The sequence below is a fragment of the Vidua chalybeata genome, chromosome 11, assembly GCF_026979565.1.
Source record: "Vidua chalybeata isolate OUT-0048 chromosome 11, bVidCha1 merged haplotype, whole genome shotgun sequence".
NCBI classification, from domain to species: Eukaryota; Metazoa; Chordata; class Aves; order Passeriformes; family Viduidae; genus Vidua; species Vidua chalybeata.
The window spans coordinates 7,918,681-7,927,850 of record NC_071540.1 but is presented as its reverse complement, the minus strand read 5'-3'; the positions used below and the strand labels follow the sequence as shown (position 1 = coordinate 7,927,850).

The 9,170-nt window shown below is 39.6% G+C and overlaps 1 protein-coding gene across 4 annotated transcripts in view; it reads right to left on the bottom strand.

Annotated features, from left to right (window-relative positions):
• Positions 1-8,238: 8,238 nt before the first annotated feature.
• PHKB (phosphorylase kinase regulatory subunit beta) overlaps positions 8,239-9,170 on the bottom strand; it is a 70,699-nt gene continuing 69,767 nt past the window's right edge. For all 4 annotated transcript variants that reach the window (XM_053952660.1, XM_053952658.1, XM_053952659.1 and 1 more), the window contains one exon: positions 8,239-9,137. In XM_053952660.1, coding sequence (XP_053808635.1) covers positions 9,000-9,137 — 138 coding nt within the window. In that variant the 3' untranslated portion in view covers positions 8,239-8,999. The remainder of the gene's footprint in view (positions 9,138-9,170) is intronic.

The following is a 9,170-nucleotide window of genomic DNA, read 5'->3' as shown; positions in this document are numbered from 1 at the left end:
TTTTACATTGAAAGTGATTTGTCAGTGAGATTGTATTGGAGTCACCTTTCTGTACAAGACCTCTTTTTCAGCAATCTAAAATTGATTCCAGTTCATCTGGTAGGAAGCTCTGAGTAAATGAATCTTACTACCTTAACAGATCCCTGACTGAGATGCAGATGAAATGTTCCCCATCTTGTCAGTGGAATGAACGCAGGAATTGTTTGTCTAAAAGTCCAGTAGAATTTGAAGTTCTGATTCTGTACCTATGAAAATTCTATATGAATAGAATACAAATAACTTCCTATACATTAACTCTGTCAGGTTTGCACAACAAATGAAAGAAGATTCAAGTCCTGCAATGACACCTTTGTGGGGTTTTTTGCTTCTCTGTCTTACACTGAGCCTATTTTCTGTGGAGGCCTTTGTACTGATGACAAAATCCTCTGCAGAAGCTCTTTTCAGGAGAGGGTGGGGGATGGAGCTCTGGCTTTGGGGTGAAGCCTATAACAGGGTTTGCAAAACAGACCAAGTCTCCCCTGTGGGTTATCTACAGGGGCTATCAACTTGCTTATGAGTGCAGTGAAAAGGGAAATATTGCTTCCATTATGCCAAAGTGTTTTTTTTCTTCATGGAGATGTCATTCCATCTTCTGGGAGCATCAGCAGTCATTATAAAGCATTAATGTTGGAGCTAGTGTCTCCAGTTTGCAGTGCCATGTAACAGTCTGCTCAAAACCACGGCACAGTAAAGGTACAGCTCTGAGGGTGGGCTGCACAAAGGTTTGTGCCAGCTCAGGCCAGAATGACTTTGGTCATCTAAATAGGGGGGGCCACAAACAGAAAATGCCACAAAGGCATTTTGGCTTTGTCTGCTCCTGTCTTTGTAGGAAGCCAATTGTTTTGATATCAGCTTTAAGTATTTGCATGTAAAAATTATATGTATGGAATTTGCAAGCCCAGAAACTGTATGTGTAGAACTAAAACTCAGCTTAAAGGCGTAGCAGGACTGCAGAACAGGTGTTTTCTGTTTTTTTTTCAAATGTAAGTCTTTTATGCTGCTTTTTAGTCTCTTGCTATCGATTTGAATCACTTAGTGATTGTTTGATTGTCTGTTAAGGCATAGGTGATTCTATTCAAAAGCAATGACAACAAAAAAATCTTAAAATGATTTGAAAGAATGAACAGGTATTGCCTGTGCAATAGTAAGGACAGGGACCCAGTTCTTTATTTGTCCTTGTCCTCCATTTTCTCTCTTACATAACATCTTCTATCTTGAATCCTTGCTTTACAAGGAACTGCAAAACATTTTCTTAAGCAATAATTTCTGTAACTGAAGCCTGGTTCAGAACAGCATTCCAGTCTGACAGGTCACTGGGGTACAGAGGAAATAATAATGCACCATGATGGACTAGAAGAGATTGCTGACACCCCATGGACAAATATTTACCTCTGCTTTATGCACTTTTTGGGTGGGTTACATTAAAATTAATGAACTGCTGTTGTCTTTGAAGGTTTCTCCTTTTCTATATGCAAATTGCAGTGTCCTTAGAGCAGTGCCAGTGCAATCTGTGTGAGGGGGGAGGTGTCAATGACCACAGAACCTCCACTCCAGCTGTCTCTTAACCTCTGTTATTTATATTCCAAAATGTACAATTTTGCTTGTCATGCAAAAATAAACCAAAATGTACAAAATTGTACATTTTGGTTTATTTTTGCATGACAAGCAAAATGTTCTAAAACAAAAGCATTTAAAGCAAACCAGAGTCAGGTCTAATACAAGACTTGATATTGTAACTGGGTAAAGAGTTTTTTAGTCAGTTGATGCAATGGGATATTTAATATAAAGTCTTCAAGGTACAAATGAGCTACAAATAAGCACACAATTAATTAACCTGATCCAAGGTAATGAATACTTTGGTACTGGGAGGCAGATAGCGTTAAGGTGAAAAAATAAATATCCAGAAGCAGTAAATTCATTTTGTCACTTAAGGCTTGAGCCAAAGCTTGTGTGAATCATGGAACTGAAACAGAGGCTGACAGCACTGAATCTAAAACCTGCATTGTGAAGAAAGTTTAATTTGAGAAGAATTGGTGAGCTTTCTTTGTCTTGGCCAGTGCCTCAGAGGACAAAAAGGACATTACAATTTCTGCGTGAAAAGAGAATTTTGGAAACAATTTAAAAGATAAATGAGATCCAAATACTATTATTTGTTTTCATGTTCTCGTATCTCACTATGAAATGTTTTTAATACATCTAACAAAAATAAACTTCCAAGGCTAAGGTATGTATTTGTGTATTTGCATTTTAAAATATATATATTAAATGTATTTGCATATATTAATGTATTTGCATTTTAAAATATATATATTAAATTATTCCAATAAATTTTGTTTATATGTGGCATAAAAGGTGTTAGCAGAAAATATACAGGAGGAGAGACTGTAGCCTCCCCAAACATGGTACTTAAGCAGGTGCCTTCCTATTCATAAAGGAGAGGCACAGGACTCTGGAGCTAAAGTCTCTTGCATCTTTTCTGTAAAACACCTATGCTTTGAAGAGAGACAGCACTTACTGCTTATAGAAATGCAGCATATTTGACTGGGTGCTGTGAGGGCAGTTACCTGTCGGTTGGTTGGGAGAAGAAAAATTTCTAACCATACATCAGGTTCTCTCCAGCAGAGATCAAAAAATCAGACTGCCAGCCTAGACTTCCCATTTTGAAGGATTCTTGTGAATACAATAATTTACCATTTCCAGCAGCACACCAGTGAGGTGTGTACAAGTCTGGGGAATATTTTTGATGCTACTGCTTTGGCTGAGTAAAATCAGGCACAGGAACACGGCCAGAATGAGGCTGATGAGTGGTAGCCTCTGCTGTCTGCATGTCCAGGAACAGCTTATGAAGTGTCCTCTGATCCTGCCCAAAATCTTGTGGCCTCCCAGCCAACAGGAAGCATCAGTAGGGCTTCTAAGTGCAGATCTGGCTGCTAACAATGGTGGGAGTACACACAGGTGAGGATGAGGGGGGACTGTCCATTGATATTTTCACCATCATATCTCACAGATGTGCTCTGAGATGGCCAGGAAGCAGGCTTGAAAATTGATTCCCTGTGTGTGGTGCTTGTAGGGTTTACAGCAGCCATGCTCAGACTTGTGACAAAACACCCTTCTTGAGTTCCTTTGCCTGGCTCTCTGTGCATCTCTTTTTTCTAATTTTACACTTGGGTCTTCTACATCCTTGGAGAAGAGGAAATCACCAAAAGTAAGATCAAAGTGCAGCAAGTACTTAAATAATTTCACTTATATCAAAACCTCTGAGGTCCCTAGCACTGCAGAGAAAACAACATTGTGGGGAAGGAGATGTGTCCACAAAGAAAAAGCATTTTGGATTTAGTTACCTAGCTCAGTCTGGAGACATGGCATGACACTGTAGGGGTTCATTTTTGCATTCTAAAAGTCAGTTTCCTTTTTTCTTGCAAAGCATTTATGTCCTGGCCAGCAATGTTAAACACCTTGCAGGTACATAAGAATCTTGTTAACATTTTCTTTCTGGCTTGTTTTTATTACTTATCATTGATTATAGAGCAGATGCACAAACACTCAGGTTAACAGAATGTGCTGCAGTCTTCTCTAAGCACATGGTTAATGTTTCCTTCAGAAATGTTGGAGCATAATTTATCTTCAGGCAACGCAAGTTCAGCTGTGCAGCACACCTCACTGAACACACCTAGCTTGTCACTGGAACCCAGAAATCTGCTGGGGGTTCTTGCCCACGACTCAGATGAGTCCTGTGAGGATCTGAGTGCAGCCAGGTGACTCCTCCATGAGCAGTGCCAGGAATTCCAGCTTTACTGGCACAGCTGGCAGCCCTGCTGCAGGGACCACTGACTGATATAGCAGCCTCAGCAAGCAAAGCAGGAACTTGAGATGCTTGTAGGCAGCTTGGGCAACAGCATCAAAAACCATACACTTGAATAAATAATCCCAGTCCTGTTCAAAGAGGTATTACATTATATTAGTTTTTGGAACATAACCCAGGGGGACATCCATACATTGTTCTTCAATGATGGGGTAGAAAGTGAGTTTAGGAGGTGTTATTTACTTTCAAGTTCTTTTTTAGTAAATTGTGTTTCCTGCCAGAATGGAGTGGTTTAGGTCTGTGGTGCAGATATAAACCAGCATGGTGCCCTGTCCTCATACAGGCCCTTGCACCTGAGTGGATTTCCTCATGTGGCAAGGCAGAGACCTCTTTCTTTTGTTTCACTAGTGTGAAAGTTAAATAAGAAATGATTCTTACATAACTTTTTTTTTCCTATGCATGGTGTCACCCTGTCCCTCCCTCTGTCTGACCTCAAATTCCCTGAAAACATCAACTGTGGCATTCTTCATGGGCTTTCTGAACTTCCTGCCACTTTCCCAAAACGACAAGGCTGAGGTGAGATCAGTCCTTACTGTTGGGTGGTAGCAGGACCCTCTGTTCCAAAGAACATCTCTTTTGTCTCAAAAGGCTGTTATTTTATGAAATGAGAAACTTAATTCTTGACCTGATCTGAAAAAAGTAGCAATTATCCTGTATGTATTTATGTGAAGAGGGGAAGTTTTTTAGTTCCTGTCTCCCTCCTCTTGTGAGAAACATGCACTGTTATGGAAGGTTACAGAAGGAACCCTTGCAAACCTTTTAGGAGAGTCTGATTCAGGAAAGACCCACCACATGTAGAGTGGTGGATTTTACATTCCTTACATCTGTTTTTTCTGCATTTGTTTTTGTTCCAGCTCCTGGTAATGTCCAAGAGGAAAAAGCATGTTCAGGTGGAGAGAATAGTTCCTATGATTGATAGCTCCTAATGTCAGAGTGCTACATGAGTAAATGAAAAGAATGCATGTTCCTTATTCCACTCCCAAAAGCAAACCCCATGAGGAAATCCTTTAACTTCTCTCCACCTAAGACCCCAGCTGAGTTTCCTTCTTACCTTCTCCCCATATCCACACACCCCCATGATGTGAACTGAGCATGGAAGGAGCAGAGGCAGGTATGGACAGTGCCTATAACCCTGCACATTTCCTCTGGGCTCTTGGCCGTGTTTTCCAACACTGCTGCATTTTGTGTTCATAGCACAGCAAAGGTTTTCTTGCTCATTTAATTTTCTCTTCCCATGCTGCAAGGCTTAGTTCATTAGCTTAAAAGATTGTCACGCTTCTGGAGAGCAGAATATATTTGGCAGGAGTGGATAGTAATTATCTAAAAATTCAATCAAGCCATTGTTTTGATTGATTTTGGGATGAGATACATAGGCTTCAGTCAAATTAATTGCATCCTAGTATTTTTTAAATTTATGTTTTAAGCATCAGATTGCCCCACCACTCCCACTTTCTTTGGTACATTTATTTTTTCCTTTTACCAGCTATATACAAAGTCTCTTGTAGGTAAATGCTCTTGACTGTATTGTGTTTTTTTAATTAAATATGTCTTCCACTTCCAGTGATGTTAGTATTGTAACAGCCATGTAGCTGAAAAGAATTTTTACAGAAGGATAATTTTCAGTCTTAAAAATGCCAGTGGCCAAGCAAGTAGACTTACTTGAAAACTGCAGAAGGTACATGAACATAAAATAACACTGATTCTGACTGATGAGTATTTCTTAAGGAATTTGTTTTCATGACATGACCTTAATGTATAAGGCTTAAGGAAGTATTTTAAAAAGCAGTGAAAACAAAAAATATGAGACCTAAATTACAAAAGCAGAATGGTATTATGACAGTAATGCTAAAGCTGCTGTTATCAGACACTGCTTGCTGATGGACCTTGATGAGAAAACATTGCTCAGAAAAATGCCCCATCAGTGTTCTGATACCATCACATCCCCTGCTCCAGGGCTGAGCCAAAAAAAGCCTGTTCAGTTCTGCATCTCTTACTACATTTTCAGCTGTGATGGATTAGGAAGTAATAAGGAGGGTTTCTCAGAGAGTGATTTATTGTTAACCTGATTGTGCATTTTCTTCTGTATCTGTTCTGTATCAGTTGCACAGACTGATTTGTAAGAAAATAAGACTGAAAATTCATGTGGAGGAAAGCAACAAAGCCAACAGAAAAAATGCTTGAACCGCTTGTGTCAACTTCTTCTCTCCTGAATTCTCCTGAGGACTCCTGCAGTCTGAAATGTCTGATGCATTGGGAGCATGACACCTATTAAGTGGCACAGGAATCCAGTGTGAAGACTGGTTTTGGTAAAATTGAAGGTGACAGAGTTTGGGGGTGGAGAGGGGAGTGGGGTTGTGTGTGTTTAAATCAGGAGTTGATACTGGAGCTTGGTATATCCCCTTTTTCTAAAAGTAGAGGAATTTCTTTTTCTATGGTTTGCTTAACTAAAATAATTTGGTATTCTCAAGAGTATCTGATGGAGGAAAAGTGGTGCTAAAACCAACCTGCATTTACTACACAGCTGAACTTTAAGTTTTTCAGCTGTTGTTTTCCCATTGTTTTAATGGATCTTACTTCCCCTGTAAGCCAAATGGGTTTTCAGGTTTTGGAGGTGTGAAGGTGTATAATAAGGGAACTGAATGGTGTGAACCCTTTGGGACTTACTTCTATAATACCTGGAGCAACTCATTGCCAATAGGTCTTGCAAGTACACAGGGCACTGTAGTACCTGCAGTTACTAGTTTGTAACCCCAAAGGCATCTCCTTCTTTATCCTTTTGAGGCAGAATATTTTTAAACAAATTAGCACCAAGTTTGTTAAATATTAACCACACATCACTTGGGATGTAGCTGTTTAAAAACCATCTGGTTTACCCTTTATTTTCTGCTATGCTATTTTATAATGTAGAAAAATATTTTATATAAATTTTAGATTCTATTGCAATTACCTTGTGTTATCTTATAAAGCTACAATTTAAAAGGCAGGTTCTGCAAGAGCCATTTGTGTCAAGCTCCTGTGTCTTGTTTTTTTTTTTTCCTATGCATTTTCTCTACTTCACCAAAAGAAAAATAAATGGTATTGTCCTTTCAGATTCAAGAACCTTTATCAGACCGTGTGGACTCTGCTGGATTTTGCTATCTTCATTTTCTCATCTATCCTTATTTTGTAGCAGCTGAAAAACTGTCCCAATCATAATTTCATAAACTATGTGGTCAAGGCTATAAAGGAAAACAGGAACAGTTTGCATGGATTTTCATTCCAGGTTTGTGTAAGGGTAAACGGTCACTGGCATTTTCATTAATTTGCAGTTCTAAAGTTCAGACCAAGATCAGCAAACCTGAGGCTAACCAATAACTGAGGTGCTAATGGAACAAGAGAGAAGGAGAAAGTAGGGGCAAGAATTAAACTGAGTTACACTTTAAATCATGTGCAATTGTAAAACCAGAATCTGAGCTACTGTCTAAGAAACTGCCAGTGCTCCTGGAGTGTAGTGTAGGGTCTGTATGTAAAGGATTGTTTCCTTTCAATAGCATTTACAGTTTGTAGATAAGAGTTATGTTCTGTATTGTATGGTCAGAGATATGTCCATTTCAAATATCATTGTTAAAATCTACTAGAAACAGATCTTGCTACTCATGTGATCACTGAGCCATGGCCAGCTGCAGGGCTGCAGGCAACATTTAACAGAAAGGACAAGCGGAGTCCATTGCAGTTGGTAACTCCTAGGGCAGTAATGCAGTAAAACATCCCAGGTCCTGTTGTACTGCTGGAAGGAGTGGCTGAGGCAAACCGGGGCTGCTGCTGAGCTGTGCCCCCCTTGCTGCAGTCAGGGCAGTGCTGCAGCCCTGCAGCCAGCACGGGGCTGCTCCAGGGACAGACACTCCACAGGCCCCCGAGCCATGGGGGTGTCCTCTGGCTCTGCTTCCTGTCCCCCTGGCACCCCCAGTCTGCTTGCACAGGTAAATGTGTTACAGCAAGGGGAGCAGCAGGACCAGGGGCTCTGTCCTCTGAAAGCACCTGCCTTGGACAGCAGTGTGGCAACAACTGCTCCTCAGCTGAGCTGCAGCTCCTCACTATCAGGTTAATTAGCAAAATGTTTAAGGATCTGTTCTAGAGCTTAAGTGTGTTTTGTGCTGCTCAAAGTGGCACTTCAGTGCTGCAAGGTGGTTCTTGTAGCAGGTCAAAGGTTGCCACTACTGTCAGCAGGAGTCTCTTTGCATGTCAGAGTATTTTTGACAGGTTGTTTTTTTTTTTTTACAAGCATTTGCTTTTTATTATTTTCACCAAAATAAAGCATATAGCATACAGTGTTTTCACACATTTAGGAGATAAATAAGTGTATCTTGAATTCTTTAATAACATGATAACATATGTAATACAAAGTTATTTCTTCACTGATTTTAATTTAAATACAGCTTGTTTGCCTTTTTTTGAAAAACAAACTTTTATTGTGTTACCATACATTTCCCTTGTTAACTTACAGATGTTTAAATAACAACTGGGAAAATACAGTGATGTGTATTGCTAGAGATAAAAAGTTTCTCTATTAGGATGAAACCTGTATATCAAGTTACCAACCTGTAAATTAAAAAACCCAACACATTAAATGAATGTTGTCACTTGAACCGATAAAGAAAACCTTAAGAGAATAACAAATACTTCACCTTCAATTTGTTTGTAGAATAATAAGAAAATAATCCAGTTTTTGTATTTCCACACTGATTGGTATGCATATTAATTTATCTTCTACTTGTTTGCAATTATAAATAAATAGAGGTATAAAGACAAAATCTCATACTGCCGTTCCCTTGAATTTACCAGCTACAGTAGGTGCATATTTTAAGATCATAAATACATTCCCATTCAGCTTAATCAAATACCATAGGACTAACTTCATGTGTTTACTTTCATGCTGCATAGCTGAGAAAGGAAAAAATTTGGTGGCACTTGGTATCTTTAATGGCACTTCTTTCAGCAAAGGATAGGATGCATTTGTGTCACTAGCCAGGGTTACCCTTCAAACCAGTTCCTTATAATTGGCTTGAAAAATACATGGAACACTAAGTAAAGCAACAATTCCTGTGCTGGGTGCCAAGCTTTAGCTAATGGTGCAGGGATCATCGTGGCTTGATTTCATTTCTCCTTCCAACAGCAAAGTGATCACAGCCTTGCTCAAGTAGCTGCACGTTCCCTTTTTTCCAAGTGGGTGGGTGTTGTAGAATGCAGTCATGTCACACTGCAGAGAGGGAACAGAGGCTGCCATTAGTGT